At 45.4% G+C, this 21,370-nt stretch overlaps 1 protein-coding gene across 6 annotated transcripts in view; it reads right to left on the bottom strand.

The window, feature by feature from the left end:
• Positions 1–3,819: 3,819 nt before the first annotated feature.
• Positions 3,820–21,370, bottom strand: part of LOC130390390 (rho guanine nucleotide exchange factor 9) — a 41,450-nt gene continuing 23,899 nt past the window's right edge. For 4 of the 6 annotated variants that reach the window (XM_056600311.1, XM_056600312.1, XM_056600315.1 and 1 more), the window contains 10 exons: positions 20,180–20,359; positions 19,113–19,202; positions 17,398–17,598; positions 15,788–15,967; positions 14,254–14,486; positions 11,765–11,894; positions 11,052–11,183; positions 7,801–8,044; positions 6,590–6,658; positions 3,820–4,426 (listed from right to left, as the gene is read on the bottom strand). In XM_056600311.1, the coding sequence (XP_056456286.1) occupies positions 4,251–4,426; positions 6,590–6,658; positions 7,801–8,044; positions 11,052–11,183; positions 11,765–11,894; positions 14,254–14,486; positions 15,788–15,967; positions 17,398–17,598; positions 19,113–19,202; positions 20,180–20,359 (1,635 nt within the window). In that variant the 3' untranslated portion in view covers positions 3,820–4,250. Of the gene's footprint in view, positions 4,427–6,566; positions 6,659–7,800; positions 8,045–11,051; positions 11,184–11,764; positions 11,895–14,253; positions 14,487–15,787; positions 15,968–17,397; positions 17,599–19,112; positions 19,203–20,179; positions 20,360–21,370 lie in introns of all 6 variants that reach the window. The other 2 variants (XM_056600314.1, XM_056600313.1) reach the window with 2 other exon arrangements.

Below are 21,370 nucleotides of genomic sequence, written 5' to 3'. Positions count from 1 at the left end.
AGGGCAATCATCATTGTACATCCCTGTTTGGTATACTGATAAAAAACAAAACAAGATACCCGTTTTCGGTCACAGCCGTTAATGGCACTGGACAGTTAGCCATCGTTGGCGAGTGTGGTGTGAAGATGACGTAAGAATGTAAAGAGAGTTGTGTTCATAGTTCCACGTAGACAAGGCAGCATCAGTGCTCTTCACTTCAGTGTTATCTTGGATTTCCAATGACGATGACAAACACCGGTTTGACAATAAATAAATAAAGCGTTAAAAGCCACAACCGGGGGAGTTAAATAATCGTTTCTTTCAGTGAGCTGGTATCGGTTTACTCAACGATGGTTTTTTGTATTTAAGTGATGAAGGGGGATTGTAAATGAAGCTAAAACAATCTGGTTAAAGAGTTCTGGTTAAATTGCATGCAAAATATTTGGATGCCACAAGCATGCATCTATCTGGTGCGGTGTGTTAGCGCACGCTAGAACTGGTACAACATTCGTCTCCAACGCAAAATACTAATATCCAAATATATGATCTGTTCTTTTGTACAGTATTTACAGTGTGTAGCTGCTAAGTGTAAAATAGATGATTGTTCCTTCAATTTACAACTCCCCATAATTTGTATATATGCTTCAAGTTACTTCTAATACACCGACCGAGAAAGGAAAAAAATAAAATAACCAACAGTATCCTACTGCAGCGGTTTTTGAGCTTTAAATATTATGTTTTTAAATGTGCAACGAAGGAAGTAAATGTCTGAAAGTAGAATATACTTAATGTTTTGTCAGTTTGTGCAACACTATATTGGACACTTCTATGCTAATGTGTGATAATACTGCTCTCTTGTGTGATAATACATTGCCTACTCCGGTTCAGGGAGTAAGGTCTGATCGCTATACTCTGGTCGGATTGGATCTCATGCACTGGGGAATGGGATTCCCAGTCCGAGAGAGATAGAGACAGAACGAGAACAAGAGAGAGGGTACTGGGGAGTGAGAGAAGAAAAGAGACGAAAAAAATGGACAGAGGGGGGGATATATATCTCCATATATATGAATATACAGAGAGAGAGAGAGAGAGAGAGAGAGAGAGAGAGAGAGAGAGAGAGAGAGAGAGTGTGAGAGAGAAACAAAGAAAAGAGAGAGAGATTGGAGGGAGGAGGAGAGTAGATTGAAACGGTGAAGAGACAAGGAGGAAGAGAGAAAAATAGTGACAGAAAAACCAACCTACAGAGGGAAAATGAGGGGAGGGACAGGAAGAAAAAAAAGATAGAAAAATAGAACTATTAAGCAAGAGAGAGAGAGCCTAGACCCATGCCCAGGGTGAATGACACGACTACCTCAGGTTGGCCTGTGAAACTTAAGATATCATCATCACTAGTGGAATGCTGGAAGGCACTGTTAGATCGCATCTCTCTTTCCAGCAGCACAACGGGCCGATAAGCCTGCAGGAGTATGTTTGCGGTGTTTTCCCTTGTGCGCATGTGTGTACCTGTGTGTGACAGTGTGCCAGCTACGTGCATACACACGTGTGTGTGTGTGCATGTGTATGTATGCGTGTGTTTGTGTGTGTGTGTTTGTTGGTGGTTGTGTGTCTGTCGGGGTTGAATGGTGGGGTGAGGGGTAACTGCACTCGACCTGAGGTTATGGTCTAGGAATCATATCTGTGCTAGAGGAAGACTTCCTCCTACTGCTCCTGTGTGGCCACACCACCAACCAACTCAGTGTTTCAACTCCACTTTTCTTTACTGAAACCAAAGAGATAAATTACACAACAGACTAGAGACAAGTCTCAGGTCTCTTTTAATTCTTCCTCCGCCAATAGGTTATAAGGCCTTTAAGAAGGCAAAGCAATTGACATATTACAACACATATACCCCCTCTGTATGGTGAATTGTGAGGCTATATAATGGTTCAACACAGGGCACAAGTTGCCATATTGTATTATGTAGATGGTTTAACTCCAACACAGAAAAATGTACTTATGTATCTGAGGTCCACAAACATGATCACGTAACCATAAATCAACAGATATATCTCTTAACAATCCAATCGTAGAACAGAAAAAAACACCTTTATGAAACATACGCAGAGAAGCAGGTGGAGTGTATCCGAAAGGCGGCAGGCGCGGCCATCTTCCAAGGGTTCACGACCTCTGTGTCCGCAAGGGACAGCTGCTGGTCGTTGTCGTTGGTTCAACAAACTGTCTGGTACCGGACCCCCCCCCTTGACCCCCCCCCCCCCCTCCAACTGGTGTTGAGGACGCACTGTAGTGCAAAGAAAGACGCTGAAAGAATTAAAAAATGCACCAGGAAGTGTGCGTGCTGCAGATTACAGACAATGTCCTCCAGCCATCCAGCCGCCCGGGCTCACCTCCTACCAGCCACGATGCATCCTGGCTTTCTTTTCGTCACGTTTGTTCACTTCATAGTTGACTCAACCCATTTCAAGTGGATCCTATTCCTCAATTAATGTAGTTTCACTCTTAAACTTACTCTTTCACTCTTTCTGTCCAACCCTATCATCTCTTTTGCACTGCAAAGGTAGGCTTGATTCCAGCTTGAGGAAAAGCAATTATATCCTCCGGTATACAGCTTTGTCCCGCACTCTCTACTAGGTACTAATCATTACCACTGAGGGTGGATCTGGGTGTATTTGGCTGTGCTTTTCATAGCAGGTAACCAAAACACGTCGGTGAATCACTCGACACAGAAAGTTCCCTTCTACAGCCAAAACATGCGCAAGAAACCCCCTATCTGAGCCTCACACCATTACTTCTCATGAAAGCCTTTTGGTGCAGAGGTCCTGCAAAACACGAACAAGAAGCCAGCCCCGACAGTGCAGGTTGGGATTCGTGTGAGAGGTGGTTTCCAGCATTTGGCAGGAGGAATCCCATTCTACTGGGCTGTACCCTAGCACACCGCCCCATAAACCACAGCTCCCTTGGCCAGTAAACAGGATATTAATATCCTGTTGAAAATGGTTGAGCGAAAAGCGTGTAAATGGTCTAATGGTTGTTGAGGAGGCCATTGATTGGTTTCCCTCGCCCGATGCAATGCGGCCCATGGCAGACTGAGCAGCCCCGCTTGCCAGCTCCTAGTGGAATACCAACCGCTGGGAGGAAGGGGGAGAGGCAGAGAGGGAGAGAGAGAGAGAGAGGGAGAGAGAGAGGGAGAGGGAGAGGGAGAGAGAGACGGGAGCCGGTTGAAAGCAGCGCCGATAGCGTGGATAGATCAGAGAAAGATGGAGAGAATGAAAGTAAAAGGTAAAGGATGGAGAGAACGGTATAGAAAGGTCTCAACGGTACGGTAGGGGGGTATTGATCAGAGAGGAGAGCGCTGGAGGAACGCAGGGAGCCAGAGTGTGGGAGAGAATAAGAGAGAAACTAAGATGGTATATTATAGAGCGAGAGAGAGAACATGGGAGGGAGGGAGGAGGACGCAGCCTAGAACGACGACAGACGTCTTCAGAGCAGCGTAGTCCCGATCGGCCTGTGATCACTGGATCAGAGTCGACGTTAATTCCGACAGCGAGGGGGGGGGGGGGAGGGAGTTGGGGACAGATGCTACAGCCTGTAGATGACACGTATCGTCATTCCACTTCCACCACAGTGAACGTACACAAGGTCCTCACCAAACACACACTCACAGAGCAGCACAGCAACGACAACTCATTTTAGTTTCGAATACGATCATACGGCCAATGAAGCAGCCTCCACCTTTTACAGATGGATGAACACAGGTTTGGGATTCGGGGTTTGCTCCCCGGAGGAATGGGGTTGGACAAAAAACACTTGATTAAGGAAGCCCCCCCCCCCCCCCCCCCCCCCCGAAAAACATCTCATGGACAACTTGTGGACAATCAGAGAGCGTGGTCGTAGTGAGGGCGCGGGGTCGAGAGGTCGAGGGGGGTGGAGTTTGTGAAGGAGTGCCGCGGTGGGAGAAGCTTGACCAATAAAACAAAAAACAAAACAACAAACAAAGAATGGTGCCGATAACATACATGAAATGTAAAGTCTATTTTCTTTTCTTCAGTCCTCTTGGTGCTTCCAACCCTCTGGGGGGTTGGAGATATTAACACATGGTCCTTCTTCTTCAAAAGTCTTTCTCTCGTTGAACATGTGTGTGTGTGTGTGTGTGTGTTTTTTTTTCCTGTTTTTTTATAATATATTCTTCATCGTTTCGGATGTTAATCACCCGACGTTTATTAGTGCTTCTAAGAAAAATAGCTGGTCCTTTCCGGAAGAGTCTCTCAAGTGTCTTATTTCTTAAATGGAGCTAATCTACTAAAATTCTGCCAGAAGGGAGCCTGGCCTCTTTTGGATTGACTTAATTCAAAAACCTCCCCTTGTGCCATGTCCTCCGTGACCTCGTAGTGCCCCGCCGACAGGGGGTCCTGGGGCGGCGGGTACGAGGGGGGCGTGCACCTGTTTACACCTGGGAAAGGCAGGGGCAATAGAGCGGGAGGGTGTGGGGGGGGGGGGGGGGGGGGGGGAGGGTGGGGGAGGGGTGGGGCAACAAAGCGTAAACAAATAAAAAGAGGGCAGGAGGAAGATGACAGAAGAAGAAGAAGAAGAAAGGTTATCAGCGTTGCGTCCGAACGAGCAACACAACGACACAACATCGATTCATGCGTCTACCGCTAAAGCATAGAAACACCCCGTCGACGACGATACACACACATACACGCACGCGCGCACAAGACTGAACTACTTAAAGCACAAACGGGCACATATCAATATCAACTATTATGAGTAGTATGTACTATGAGTACTATTAATATATGTTCTGTTTCTTTTAATCACATATATATATATATCTATGGTGCGGTATCCTTAAGGTAACTAGAATGATAGCTGAGATGGAATTAAGTGAACACCAGCCTAAGTTATGACACAAGGGAGACCAAAGACACTATTCAAACCAACCTGATAGCATGTAGCAAACAAGAGAACCCATTGATCATGTGATGGGATACACTGATAGAACCAGGCGTTTTGACAAGGGACGTGGTTCGTCTCTGTTTATCCAACCGCTTGTTTGTTTGAATAGTACTCTCAAGACTTCAAAACACCAAAGTGCCAAAAATAGATTGAACAAAAAGCTGTTTGGTACAAGCTGGGCTACGGCCTACTAAACTAATATGGCTACAGCCTACAAGCATCACAACTACTGTATGCTAGTGTTATCAAAAACTACAAGTACAATCAATACTTGGAGATGAAATAATATTTAAAAAAAAGTTGCCATGGCATCTTGGAGATAAAATAAAGATAAGGATTTTGTTTTTCATCCCAAACACTGTTTAGCAGTTTGATAGCTTCGTCAGTGAGACCTATTCTATGTTGAACAGTCAAGATAAGGCTTGAAAACAGATTGGTCGGTGGACTGCATGCACTAATGCCGATGCTAATCACAACAGCTTCCAATACTGCATAAGCAGTTGCCATGGCATCTTGTTGCACTAGCTCTAGGGTAGTAACTCTAATGCATATACCTTTATCATTCTCAACCCATGTCCATATAACATGGCTCTCTTTCTCAAGATGAAATCTATAAATGAATCTGAAATTCAAGAGAGTACTTCACCTTGTGCCAGAGCCATGTGTACACATACAACACTAAGTTAAACACACACAACAACATGTCTGACAGAACAGATACCGCCGGAAGCCTAACGTTAGAGAGAACATTCCAGCATGTCATTAGTTAATTCAGATCCCAAGGATGGTCATGCTTTTTGTGGAACTCACAATAGCAACGCCTTATCCTCGGTAAATGTAAACGGTGAATGCATTATGTTCATCATATGTACATCTAGCCTGCCGCTAAACTAGCTCAACGAGGAGATCCTAGGAGGATTATACCAACAGTTTTGACATGTGGGTCTTCAGTCTTTTCGTGCCCTGATGATTCGCTTCGAAAATGTGTTTCTTTTGTTATCCCCACTGAATTGTAAAAAAATAAAATGCATACTAATTTATCATGTTTGTTCATAATTAAAGGCAATGGAATAATTGTTATTAGCAAGTTGTTGCATGGTAAAAATGTATCAGAACCATAGGTTAATTAAGACTAAAGATAAAAACAGTAAATTATGTATCAGACGGTTGTGTTGAGGGGTTGTTTAGGAATAGATTTGTTTTATGTATATTATAATGGTATCAGGACAGGATAGTCATGGGCCACACATGGCAGAAACAGTGGTATTGCTCTCTGAACTCATACGTCATGCAAAAGTCCTCTGTCTTTTCATTGGTGCTTACTTCACAAAATAGGACGGAAAGCCGTCATATCATATAGTGCATGATGCGAGAGATATTTAACTCATAGACAACGGACAGAATATATATGACACATATAGTAATAATAATGAGAGAAATGTTCCTAACTTATAGAAAACCTAGTCTTAGTAGAGAGCTTGTAGAAGTACAGTCATAAACACAGCATTTAACATTTATAAATTCACAGTTACATTCAGGTTTTAAAGAGGTAGAGAAGTAAGCAGGAAAGTGGGAAAAGTAAACAGCAATGAGAAGACAGAGCAGATCAGCGAAGAGAAGAAAAGGAAAGTCACCTGGTATCTTCTTGTTGCCTCACCTTTCTGTTTGGTCACCTTTCTCACTGTCATGGCCGCCTGCCGCTTCTGGTACTCTGAGATCTCGAAACCTTATCGAGTTAGGAATAATGGACAGTGAGCCAAAAGTTATTTTACAGTACTGACCGGCTTGCTGCACATCATGCTTATGACACAGCTACTTGCTGAAGGAATCAATAATTTGACACAAGGTATAACAAAAAAAAACTATTTTTCTTTTATTAGCATGAAGAGAGGACCGTCACTCGCGCGCCCCGCTACACATTTTGCGATGAAAACAATATCCCGAGTTTGAGATCTCAATCATGGAATATTGTAGCCTGGCTATTACCAGACCAAGCCAATCGTAGATCGCACGTTGGTCTGGGGAAGCTGCCGTCATTTTCTTCAGCACGAGAGGCGTGATCAACGGGCCTATGACTCTGTACACGATTGGCTGCTTGCCGTCGCTTCCCTGTCGTCATTGTGTTAAAACAGCCAATCGCGTGCCGAGGGGAAATGCCAGCTTTGTGATTCTGCTCCCGCAAAAAAACGTATCGGAAGCAGAAAGAAATGTATTGCTCTTCTCCAGACCCATGTGTAGGGCGAACTCAAATTGCCGGAAGAATGGGCAATATTCCTACCCAGGCTAGGAATATTGCCCAATATCCCGAGATAGCAAACCATTCAAATTGCGCCATCTTAGGAGTGTAGCAATAAATATATATCTATACCGTATTAACTTAAAAACAAACCGAACAAGGGGATGCATTTTAAATGTGGCTTTTATAAACTTATTTACATAATAAGTAAATAAATGTAAGTTTCATATATATGAAACACTATAATCAAGTGTGCGACTCAAACGCAGCCTGAGCTCCATCTCCACAGACTTAAAAAACGTCTACGTCAAGAGTACCGATTCTGCACAATTTAAAAACAACACATCGATGCTTGCATGTGGCCCGCGCCAACAAAGCAAAGATACACGGCTACAACTCCAACACAGAGAGAGAGACGCATCCAACATTTCTGTCTTGCAGAAAAAAAACTTTTTTCGGGCTATATTTAGTAGCTCTGTAATCGGTTGCCCAATTTTTTTTCTTTCTCCCAGTGTGATGCAGCATGGCTGGAGTACTAGGATATAAATCAACCAGGCCCCTCGTGAATGAGAGTAATGCCTTCCAAAACGGCGTGGTGGTGGTGGTGGTGGGGGGTGGGAGGAAGGACTAACCGATTTTCTCGTCCTCCTGCACCATCTTCCTCTCCTCGTGGAAGGCCCTGAGCCAGCGGATCTTCTCCTCCAGCTTCTTGGCCAGGAAGATGTGGATCTCCTCGCTGTCCTTGTTGCACAGCTTGAAGGCGTTCTTCACGCTGACGTTGAAGTCGTCGTCCCGGCCGTCGGTGGCGTCGCGCACCTCGTAGCGGTCCATGTCGATGCGCCCCTTGTAGTACAGGATGTCCCGACGGATCAGGTCCTGGGCCACGGATGGAAGGACAAGCAGACATTTTGAGTGTTTTGTAGGTTCTGGAAATACTAGAGGAAGCCGTCAAGCTGAAAGCTAAGTTTGACATTACCTTTCTGTTATATCTTAAATTCTTTGCACTCTATTTTTTTTATTACTTCATTTTATTGTGCTCTTTCTACAACACATTTTTTTTACTCTGCCTTTATTTTCCTTTTATCTTATTATTTTATTTTATTTTATGAATATGTTTCCATGTAAAGCACTTTGAGTCTGCCTCGTGTATGAAAAGTGCTACATAAAAAAATGATTTGTGTGCGTGTGTTTAGGGGTCAAGGTCATCTCAAAATTGTATGTTTCTGGCATGCAAACATGTTTTTAAATAAAGCATCTAGTAATGACACTTACTGTGACATCCCATTTTCTTGTCTGGGAATTAATAAAGAACATCTTAACTGTATCTTATCTTAAGGCCAATCCATTATCTGTGTGTGTGTGTGTGTGTCTGTGTGCGTGTCTGTGTGTGTGTGTGTGTGTGTGTCTGTGTGTGTGTTTTGGAAGAGGAAGCTCAATGTTCCGGTTGTGGAGCCCAGAGCCTGAAATAATGGATTTATTCAAGCTAAATTAAACACCTCACCCACTGCAACTGCTATCGCTAATGCAGTGATTTGTAACACTTCCAGTATAATGTGTGCGCTCATGCGTGTGTGCATTTGTGTGTGGTGCTGTGTGTGCGTGTGCTTCAGTGTGTGTAAGGGGTTGTGCTGCATGCAGGAATATGGTAACATTATTGGATTGGAGGATTACAAATATAAACTAATAATAAATTGTGTGTTACTATTACTATGATCAAAAGAATAACCAGGACATAACGTAAAACTTTGTAAAACATTTGGCGGGAATACTTCCAGGAAATAGAGGCCTATTTCCCCCCAGTGTCCATCTTGGTTCTAGAACCAAGAAGCTCGCTGGGATGCCCAAACCAGCCCTCATCCCTGACTGCTAATTCTTCAGTGGCCATGCACAAACCCTACGAGCCCTAACAATCCCGAAAACCGCCCAAAAAAAACCTTGCCAATGAGCGTGCACAGATAAAGCTCTCTCCGGCCCCTGATTAGGGAGATAAGATGAAAGAGGAGGAAGGAAAAGCAACAAGCAAGACGCCAACCGACACGCCCAGAGGCGAACTCCATTGAAATTGTTGTCGGTACCGAGAATCCTGTCGGAGGAAGCGCTAAAACAAAAGACACGGGATTTATATTCAAGAGTCTCTCTTTCTCTCGCGCAGGGATCTTCTCTCTCTCCCTCCGACCCATGAGAACAGAGGGGGGGGGGGGGGGGGGGGGGGGAGAGATTGGTATATGGGTGCTTAGCGGGGGGGGGGGTCTATGTTAACAGTACAACAACACTGCAGCCCAGAGACATACCGGCGCATTCCGGCGCATTCCAACAGCACTGGAGATGTATACGACAGATAGCCAGGGGAGGGGCGCAGGACAAAAGGAAATGGAAGGCGACAACATAGATAAGAGTAGACTTGACTTTTTATGCCGTCTTTGTGATTGTGCCTTCCACTGTGGCTAGAGTACAGCATGTGAGTGTGTACGTGTTTGATTCGCGTCTGTGCGCGATGGTTCACAGTAGTGATCGGTTCTAAGCTAGCTTGTGTATGCGTGTGTCAACCCAAGTTCATGGTTTATATTTCAATTTGGTTTTTTTTGTGTGCGTGTATGGGTTTGTGCGTACGTGTGTTTGTGTGTGTGTGCGTATATTGGTGAGTGTTGGTATATTGGTTGTGTGTGTGTGTGTGTATATTTTTCTCTGTTTCAGTGTGTGTGAGTGTCTGTGTGTCTGTGTGTCTGTGTTTCTGTGTTTCTGTGTGTCGGTGTTTCTGTGTGTCTGTGTGTCTGTGTGTGCGTGGTCAAATGCAGCGAAGTGTGAACATCATTCTGACAGGGGTGCAGCGCCCTGGTACATTAGGGCCTGGATCTGCACATCTTCATTCTTTGACAGGGGGTCAGTTCTTGTTGGACGGGTTTTCACTCAAGGGGCCTGCAGCCACAACATTACGTCATATATTTGCAGCCTTTCGGTGGGTTTGGAAGCCCTCAAAAGGACCCCTTTTGAAGTTGACTAAATATAACCGTCTTTAAATATCCTGTAGCGCAACAAAGCAAAAACTTTGAAAAGGCTGAGTTGAAGATGTGATCATTAAATCAAGAGTAAATCAAAAAAGGTGAGACAGTGGGTGGACAGAAAGAAGGGTGAGAGAGTGTGATGGAGAGAGTGAGAGAGGGAGAGAGAGCTACATAGAGAGGATAGACAAGGAGACAGACAAGCGTGATACGAGAAGAGGGCATTTGAATGAAAGTGAGAGCGATGAAAAGATAAAGCAAAGGAGAGAATATATGGAGAGAAAAAGGAGACAGAGGGAGATAACAGCAAAGAGCAGTACAAGAAGATAGGAAAAGATGAAAAGATTAAGAGAAAGCAAAATGATTTATTCTACTGCAATCTCCTACTGCAAAGAGCAGTAGGAGACAGTATCTTAGCAAACTAAAAAGATAAGGAGAAAACAAGAAATATATCAAGAGTGAGAGAAAGGAAGAGAGCATTGCTGTGTGTGTACAGCATAATTTAAAATGTTCTGTTTATAGGAGTTACTTGAATTTTTTAAGTATGCAACATTTTAATTTTTATATATTGAGTATTTAATATTCATATATTTGATATGTATATATATTTTGTATTTAACGTTTTATACATTGACCACCTAATTATTCAACTGCATTTGCAATGTAAACGTCTGTTTCTCATGCATATAAAGCTTTATGAATTTGAATTTAATTGAAAGGGAGAGAGCATGAGAACGAGAGCGAGAGAGAGGCCAACAGAAAGAGAGAGAGAGAGAGAGAGAGAGAGAGAGAGAGAGCAAGAGTGAGAGGGTGAGATAAGAGGAAGAGAGATACAAAGAGAAAGAGACGGAGAAAGAGAGGGAGGAGGAGGACGAGAAACTTACCTTCTTACAGAGGACTAACTGGTGATCGAACAGGAAAAAGACGCGCTGCTGACTCCGCCCGTACGGCTGGTAGATCCACGACAGCTCCCCTGTGTAGATCAGCTCAGAGCTCCGGTCCAAGATGTCATCGCCCTGGATGGAAACACAGAGCCCACAAATTAGAGAAACACACACACACACACACACACACACACACACACACACACACACACACACACACACACACACACACACACACACACACACACACACACACACACACACACACACACACACACACACACACACACACTAGTCTCCGCTGCTTAGCATCAGTGCGACTCCGAGCCGTATAAATAAGTCTAAAACAAATAAATAACACGCATTTATTCTTTCAATCCAAAAAATAAAATCATAGAGGATGGTCAAATTAAAGGGACAAACTAAGTCTAGCGCCTTATATTGTGTATGTCATTTGGCTGTGCGGTTTCGTAGTGTGTGCACGTTTGTTCTTCTAGTCTCCCTTTTAAAATACGTTTAAAACCTTTTATGAAGCTAATGACGCTTTATAAAAAAGAGTTTAAACACGAATAGAAAAATATTCTTCGGAGGCCATTTTAGATATCGACATCACCCCTCAAAAGTAAATCAGGACTCTCGGTCAAGCTATGATATCTCGAGACTCATCTATATATCAATGCTTTCTTCATTTTCTCCTCATGTCCGCGCCTCACCTCCCAGTCCAGAACGGAGGCCTGCCATTGGGCGATCTTGTCGATATTCTCCAGCCTCCTCTTCCTCTCATTGATCTGCTGAGTGACGTTCCGCATCACCGCCAGGGCCGCTGCCACATAGCGATAGTCACTATGGAGACAGGACACACACACACACACACACACTTCATGAGGCTGTGTGACACGCTCCGCTAAAAGCCTCTCCTGGCTGGGGCCGCTCGTTAAAATAAGGGACACAATTGTATCTGAGGTGAAAGAACGGGCAGAGCCTAATAAAAGACAGGGGGTCCCAACACACACACACACACACACACACACACACACACACACACACACACACACACACACACACACACACACACACACACACACACACACACACACACACACACACACACACACACACACACACACACACACACACACACACCCGTTGACCGAGATCTCGTCTGATCTGGTCGGCCATTATTTATTTTTTATCAGTTAATTCCGGCTCTGGAATTACACGGAGCCAGGCAGGGTTCAGACGAGGGAAGGTTTAGACTGATCCACTCCTAGCTGGGGAGATGGTGTGTTTGTGGGAGTGGTCGTGACTGGCCTTGCACGTGTTGGAGTGTGCGTGTGTATGAGTGCGCATGCGCGTGCATGTGCGTGAGTTTGTGTGCATGCGTGTGTGTGAGTTTGTGTGTCTGTGTGTATGTGTGTGCATGCGTTTGCGTGCGTTAGTTTGTGTGCATGCATGTGTGTGTCCATGTGGGTGAGTGCGTGTCCGTGTGTGTGTGTGTATGCGCGTGCGTGAGTTTGTGTGTATGCGTGTGTGTGCGCGTGTGTGTTTGTGTGTGTGCGGATGCTCCAGCATCTGTGTATCTGGCAGATCCTCCAGAGCTCTGTTAAACACAGGGCCCTGGCAGCAACAGTCGGCTGAGCTGGCACACGGGGCTGTCCCTGGCTGAAAACGGGCTCCGCTGCTGGGCTCGTGAATGACCCAGTGCTGCCTGACACTCACTGATTGCTTCTCATCACTGTTCGCTGGGCTGTGAGTATGCTTGTTTGTCTCTCACACACACAGACACACAGACACACAAACACACACACACACACATACACACATACACACACACACGTACGATGCAGTTTTCTGTGTGTGTGTGTGTGTGTGTGTGTGTGTGTGTGTGCTATGCAGCATTGAAATATGACCTTCCGTTATCATGGTTTCAGTAATTAATGCCCTTTATTGTCTTCTAAACTATGGACAGATGTTCACATAGAAGGATGCGATGCTGCAGAGTCACACACATGAATAGACTCATTACTTTGTATCATAAAGCTGGGCAGAATCATGCAGAGTAACCTATTTTCCTGTTTGGGTGTTACAAAGTGAAATTATAACGCAAGGTTCCCAAATTAATCATAGCCTGTTGTGGCTACGATAGCTTCCCTGTGCTTATGATAGCTTCCCTGTGCAGATTGCAAGCCTTGGCAACGATAACTCAACTGTGCCTACAATAGTTTCCCTGGCCCTGCAATAGCTTCCCTGTGCTACGCTAGCTTCTATGTGCAAAGCTAGCTGCCTTGCGCTATGATAGCTTCCATGTGCTATGTTTTCCTCCATGTTCAATGCTAGCTCCCTTCGTCTTTGATAGCTCCTCTTTGTGCTACAACAGAGCTTCTTTATATCCAATAATTCCTGTGCTCGCTAGCTTCCTTGCTCTACAATGGCTTCCTTTGTAGAGCAAGGCTCTACTGCTATAGCCTGGCTATTATTTTATAACAGGCTTTTGCACTACAATGGCCGGTCTGGGCGTTAGTTGGCTTTACTTTGCAACACTAGCTTCCTGGCTCTATGATAGCTTCCCTGCGCCTATGTGGGCAAACTTAGGCTTTCCTGCACTACAATAGCCTGCCAGGGCGTACAACAGCTTCCCTATGCTACGATAGTCTGCCTAGGGGTATGATAGCCTGCATGGGCATATGTTGGTCTCCCTGTGCTATGGTAGCCTGCCTGGGGCTGTGACTGCCTGCCTTGGCACATGTTAGCGTCCTGCAAAATGCTAGCCAGGCTGGGCGTATGTTAGCCTCCCTCCAGGCTACAGTGAGTGTACGATAAGATTCCCTGCGCTGTGATAGCCTGCCCGAGTTAGCGTTAGGGCTGCTCGATTTTGTAAAAAAATCCTAATCACGATTAGTTTGGTCAATATTGAAATCACGATTATCAAACTAAATCTTTTGAGTATGAAAATATGCTGCATTTGTTCAGCATTTCTCTAGAAAAAAAACACATTTTGTAACTGAGAACTTGGAAATTTCCCCTGTATACAAAAAAGTATCCAACTGGATCCAGCAAAAAAAATGAAATTATAATAATTGAAAGAAAATAGTTTCAACTCGATTATATTAGTTTGGAGATCGCTGACCCAAAAATCACCACACGATCAAAATGCGATTAATCGCCGAGCCCTAGTTAGCGGGTAGCTTCCCTGAACCGTCACCTGTGCTCCTGCGCCGTGTATTTGAGCAGCTCCGCCAGCTGAAGAGGGTATTTGCAGATCTTCTGGACCGGCGTGAGCAGGAAGCCGTCGATGGCGATGTCGATCATCTGCTGGAGGAGACGGCAGGCCTCGAAGAAGTGCTGGTACCGGCCGTCCCGCATCAGCTTGCTGAGCTCCATGCAGGCGTCCAGGTGGTTGTTGCAGTACTCAGAGTAGATCCAGAAGCCGTCTTGCTGCGGAGATGGACAGAGGAGCAGAGAGAGAGTATACAATGAAAAAAAAATATCTTTATGTACGTCTATATATATATATATATATATATATCCATCTCTATACATCTCTATATATATATATCTCTATATATCTCTATCTAACTATAACTCTATTTCTAACTATCTGTATATAATTATATTTATACCACGGTCTGCGGGAATAGTCGATTCTGATTGGATGCAGGGTGTGCATTAACTCCTGATATACGGACACCTGGACAAGTAGTTCCGTCAAATTGTCTGTTTACCGTTCTCAATTAATGCGCTAGCTGGCGTATCGTCTCTAAAATAGTAGTAACCATAGCAACGGGAAACAAAACAAAGCTGAGCGGACTATAATACCTCCCGCTACCTCCCGTTCTAAAGTCGTAGCTATGGTCCGTCCTAATTACTGGAGGAGTGAACAACGTTTCCGTTGCATGAGAACCCAACGGGCGTGTAATGGTGGTTCCGGGTATTAGTCAGACCCTCAGGCGTAACCAGGCAAACAAATGTATGTTTTGTGGAAAACTTTATATTCGGATTGTAAAACGCATGAAAATATAAATTAATGGTCTTAATTTGGTCACCGTTGGTAAGTGACCGTGGTATAAGCGGGATAATGCCCTTCGAGGTGTCCATTATCAGGAATTAATGGACTTCGCGGAGGCAACCGTCCTCCGCTTCGCGTCGGACGGTTCACGCCTCCACGTCGTCCATTAATTCCTGATAATGGACACCTCGTCGGGCATTATCCCTTACATAAACATGTCTGGTATAAGGTGACCAAACTGGCAAATTAAATCATGCACAGTGGCAAACAACATATGTTATGCGGTTTCTAATTAGATGAGTGTAAGTTGGTCGGTTGCCTTCATTTCACTTCATTTGACTTTAAATGATGCACGGGTTACATAGACCGGAAGTAATTAAAATAGTCTGATCCAATATATTCACCAATGTTTGTTTATGCATATTACATCCCCCCATGTTATATAACTGCACCTGAAGCAATAACATTTTATTTGTAATATCGTGCCAACCCAAGAGGTCTGACTAAGCACCACTGTTTTTTGTGTATGTGTGTTTGTGTGTGTTTGAGGATGCGTGTGTGTGTGTATGAGCGTGTGTGTGTGTGTGTGCATGTGTGTGTGTGGGTTTGTGTGCGTGTGTACGTGCATGCATGCACGCGCGCGCGCGTGCGTGCGTGTGTGTGTGTGTGTTTGCATGCCTTCTCGCACGTGCGTATGCAAGGCTGTGGGTGTGGGTGTGTGCACACTCACGTGTTCCAGAAAGCAGGGCCCTATCTCAGAGAGGTGGGGATCCTCTGTGTTGTACTGTTTCTCCAGGTCTCTGACGAAGCCCATCTGGAAGCGGTAGATGTCCTCGATGTTCCCAAAGATCACCCTTAGTTGGTCGTCGTTGAACATGTCCACGCGCTTCCTGCACTGACGCAGGTAGCCCTAGTAACCGCGGCGACAGCGGGTGGAGACATGCGGTTAATTAGACGGAAGGGAAACTGTAAATCAGCTGAGACTGCAGCTGGAATACATATTGGGGGAAGGGCCCTTATTCCAACCAGGACACACAGGTGTTGAAACAAGAAAAGGATCAGAATGATGATGATGATGATGATGATGTTGATGATGTGTATCAAACACGCGTTCAAATCTGAAAACAAACGCCGAGGTTGTCAGGATCACGTAATCCTTATGTGGTGCTTGGATGCAGAGATAAACCTCTCCACCACCTCACACAAATAACACACAAAAAAACCTAACAATGCCCAACACTCAAAAGTGAACCTGTCCTGCACATTCACAAACCTCTGTCGGCCAGTTTACAAATACGCATCGTTTTTATCAATGCTTGCCAAGTGTCAAAGGAAGCGGACGGCAGCTGATCAGATTTGACCCGCCTCGGCCACGCTGCAGTAGCAATGCAGCAGTGCTGTATTCAGGTATCTGCATGTTGAGCTGCAAAGGCCTAGTCCCATGAGCAAGGGGAGCGTGATCGCAATCAGTCTCACACCCTATCTGTCTTTTGGATCTAAGAAAACACAGAAACAGGTCTGAACCAAAACCAGGGAGGTATTTTGAACCATAAGATTGGAGATCTGAATCGCTGCCCCTTGGCCAGACTATGCAGCCAAAAATAAACTTAATACGCAGCATCCTCCCACATCATTATTATTATTATTATATTAGAGGAAGTGATCTATAGGCTTTGCAATGCACTTAATATCGATATCGCTGCTGTGTCTTACAAAAGCAACTGGAAGCAAGAAAAATTGTTTTCCTCCTGTACCAAATGTGCATTACATGCAGTGTCTAAAACGCTTGTGCAGCATTACAGTGTGATGCAGAACAGAACCCCTGAGTGATGCCTGCGACCATGTGACTTTCTAAAGACTTGCTTCAAAAGCCAGGCTTTTATCCATAGTGGGGACCGGAATTGTGTGTATTCCACGGGCTGTTTAATGTTATCCGTTATACGGTACATGCATTTTGTATTACCCTTTTAATACCCTTTAGGGGCTGATTTAAAGATGTGTTCCCTTCCTACTCTTTTTGAGAAGCAACTATACACCAGCTTCTTGGTCACGTTGGAACCAAAACTTAGGGGGCTTTAACGAACTAGGAGCAACTGATGAGAAAAATGGCAAGACTTTTAATTTTAGGGGTCAACTGCTCCTTTAAAACATCACACATACAGACACAGACACACAGACGCACACAAAACACATTTCACATCAACTGGCTTCCAAGCCCTGACGAAATTACCCCCTCCGGTTTCACACTGCCTTGCAGTTTTTCCCCGTTTCCCCTTCGCATGGAGGACCGAGAATGTGCGTGCGTGTCGTTGTCCCCGACTCTATTTTGCACCTCCTCACCTCACAGATGTCCTTGAGGTGTTTGATGTAGTGTCTCTCTGTGCTCATGATCTCATTAATGACGTTGGCTCTCATCTGGTCACGGTTCTGAAGCGGTGATCCCAAGCACAGGCAGTCATTGGTCGGATCCAGGTGTCCGTTCTGCACCTCACTGGTCCCCTCGACCGGCTCCGCCCCTCCATCCTCCTGGTTTACCCAAAGCTGAGGACGTAAAAAATACACATTCGGGCAACATGCACATCCCACACATACAGGCACGCAAACATACACAAGCGCATGCACCCACACAGGCGTTCATACCGAGATCATGCACAAATAAGGACACACACACACACACACACACACACAAGCACACACAAAACAGACATAAGCGTGATGGTACATACAAGTTCATTGTGAGTTCATCATAGAGTGTGTGCAAATGCTGCATTATTTCACAAACACCATTGGCCTAATTTTAGCCGAATACTTAATCATAATTCCACGGTAAATTACTGTATCATAAAATAACAGGGCATGAGGCACACAATGAATACACACGACCACAGCTACACATGCACACACACACTCTCTGTTAAAGGCGCGGGTAGTCTGGGCATTGAACAAGGCACTTGAACCAAGATGGGAGGGAAAGTGACTCATGGCCAGGGTCCCTCTGTGCATTCAGAAGCCCCGATCTGGGATACAAGCCCGGAAGATATCCAACTTGAGCCCAATCTGGGCCCAAAGACAGCTCTCATCTAGACACCCTTTAGTAGTTTTTCATTACTGATAAACACGCACGCACACAATCACACACACACACACACACACACACACACACACACACACACACACACACACACACACACACACACACACACACACACACACACACACACACACACACACACACACACAGTGGGGTCAAGCAAACACTCGCTGGTGCCCACTCAGAGAGAGCCAAGTGAGGGAGGGTTTCAGACGTCCAGCCGTCCACACCTGATGGCACAAAGTTTGCCAAGGCAACACCAAAGAACCGACGGGTTGAATGCCAAAAAACAGGATGAGAGATGCAGCTTCACAGACAAGCGGAGACAGAGACACAGACACAGACACAGACACAGACACAGACACAGACACAGACACAGACACAGAGACAGACACAGACACAGACACAGAGACGGGTGGCAGAGAGCCTGCAGTGATCTGCGAGCAGCTTCCAGCTGCCCGATAGAATAGTAATAGAAATAATAATAAAATAAATGAGAATAATGATCGTAAATGCAAGCACAGGACAAGTTATTACCCATCCCATAGGTTTATACCTGTAAATACAGTAATTCATATAAACATACCGCTAAACGTACTTATACATAAATATGTGGACATAAATAAATGCACACACACTCAACAAATATGAAATGTCACTTGAGTGTCAAAAAGTGAAAAAATCATTACTTCGGAATTGCCCTTCCTGCATTTCGATTCCCCATTCCCCCCCTCCTCCCCCTCCCCCCCGCCGGTTAGAGGATGAAGAGCTGTGGTGATGGGAGCATTGATCAGTGGATGTATTGGTAATGCCAGGGGAGGTGAGGAGAGGAGGGGTGGAGGACGCTGCATGGACACACTAGTGAGGGAGGGGTTGGAGGGGGATGGGCGGGACTTGATGGGTGGGGTGGGGTGGTAGGGGTGGGGGGGGGGGTTGGGTTTCGGATGAGGCTGGGAGAACGCACCTTTGACGTGGTGTTTTGGAACCGCGGAGTTGCTATGGGGTTGATATAGAAAACCTGTTTTGTTTGGGGTGGAGGAGGGTGGGGTTCCACCTTGGGGAGAGAGAACGACAGAGCAGAAAGAAACAGACGTTTTGTTTTTTCTTGTTTTTCTCTGGGTCGGCGGCTGGGTGGTTTGATGGTTCGGTGGGAGCGTTGGCCTCCTCTCTTCTCAGGAGCGGCCATCGTTTTGGGTGGGGGGGGGGGGGTGGGGAGGAGGAGGTTTTGGGTCGGTGGGTGAAAGGGTGGCCAGGTGTTACGAGGAAAAGGTGGGGAGTGGGGGGAGAAGGGGTTGTGGGCAATGTTTGGCTAGTGTTGGAAAAAGGCCTTTGAAGCAAAACTTCGCTCCAGCATGTCCATGTGAGTGTACCTGAATCACCTCCTTGGATTAACGACATGTTAGCACTAAAATATGACTAAGAGCACATGACGAGGTGTCCGGGAAGAAGTGGCCCTGTGTGTGTGTCTCTGTGTGTGTGTGTGTGTGTGTGTGTGTGTGTCTCTGTGTGTGTGTGTGTGTGTGTGTGTGTGTGTGTGTGTGTGTGTGTGTGTGTGTGTGTGTGTGTGTGTAACTCGCTTTCAGGAGTGGGATAGAGCTGTGTGAGGATTACTCATCATCCTCTTCGTTTTGACCTCTCAGATCTCCAGGTAGACACATTAACTGAGATGTACTATACTAGCAAAGGCGTTGCTGAATCCTCTCTTTGTGGTTGTGTGTCACTGTGCATATGCGTGCCTGCATATATATGTGTGCCTGCATCCCCAGAAAAGGTGTGTATTTTGGGATCTCTACCATGTTCGTCCGCATGTGAACGCTAGCCGTTTCATTGACAGTTGGAAATGTAAAAAATCTCTGCCATTTGTTGTCTGTTGTTGTTTGTGAGTGTATTAATACATATGTGCTTGCGTGTCTATCCCTTTGATTCTTTCTTAGTCACTGCCGTGTTATAGTTGTAGAGGTAATGGCGGGACGTCTGGTTTGGAGTAGCCGTTAGCTGTTAGCCGTTAGCGGTTAGCGGTGGCTAACTCACCCGTACGAAGCTGGCGGGGAACCAGCCCTCCTCCTCGTCGATCTGTCCCCACCACCAGTCCTTGTTGGAGGCGTCCAGCACCTTGATGACGTCGCCCGCCTTAAACGCCAACTCCCGGTCCGCCATGGTCACATGGTCCCATACCGCCTCAGCACTGACGATTGACCCTCCGCTTATCAACTGACAGAGAGACAGGGAGAGACAGAGAGCAAGACAGTGATACAACCGCTGAACAATATATACTCACAGTCATATGTAGCCTTTTTGGGGGAAAGCTAAGGAAAACGATTTTATGTATAATTGACCAGCGACATTAATATGGATCCAAATGACTGTAAAAAGGCCTATATGAACCCCATTTCTGATAGGGGTTTGGGGGGATATTAGTTATTAGTTATACATTGCCCACCCTCTTGGCCTTATTATTACGTGAATCCTTGCTCTTAAAAACCATGCAGACTAATAATGAAATGCAAATGCACGCCCTCAGAGCTCCGGGCCACCCATTAGCAGTTCAGGATAATAGAACAACACAACACAATAATATCTAACACGTTAGTCGACAACACAACACAAAAAAGGCAAAATCCTTATCAGGAAGGAAGGAAACAACACAGCGTTCAGAAACACAGCACCAGTCGCTCTGCACAGGGATGGTAATTGGCCGATTATGACATTAGAATAATTATATGTGTTAATGTAATATAAATGTTGAGGGGATAATATAAGCTCCCTGGGCCCGTGCCGTCACCAGAGTTTATTTATTCCGCCGCACGGAAAACACCCGTGACTCATCAACTACGAGTCAGTATTGGCTCTCCGGGTCGTGAATAAATGATGTTCGACGTTTGTGGACATCATACACAATGCACATGGAAACATTTATAAATATACATGGGTAATTGGTCGTCGCATGTAGAGACTGTTATCTACCTATTGCATCATCTGTGAGTGTGTGCAACAAAAAAGAGGGCAGTTGAGTGTGGGTGTGAATGGAGATGGGGTGGGGGGGGGGAGGACTCCTGTTGAGGGATGGGAGAGGAGGTGGGGATCGTTTCAGAGGAGAAACCCGGGCCCATGGCTCGATGGTCCATCTAGCAGCTAAGCCATGCTGAGGGATAGCTCTGCCACCCTGAGACTGGCTCACAGCCATGTGTACACACACACACACACACAAAGCTCATACTCACA

This window comes from Gadus chalcogrammus, chromosome 10 (assembly GCF_026213295.1).
Source record: "Gadus chalcogrammus isolate NIFS_2021 chromosome 10, NIFS_Gcha_1.0, whole genome shotgun sequence".
Taxonomy (NCBI): Eukaryota; Metazoa; Chordata; class Actinopteri; order Gadiformes; family Gadidae; genus Gadus; species Gadus chalcogrammus.
The sequence above is the reverse complement of the archived record's forward strand: the minus strand, read 5'-3'. Positions and strand labels throughout refer to the sequence as shown.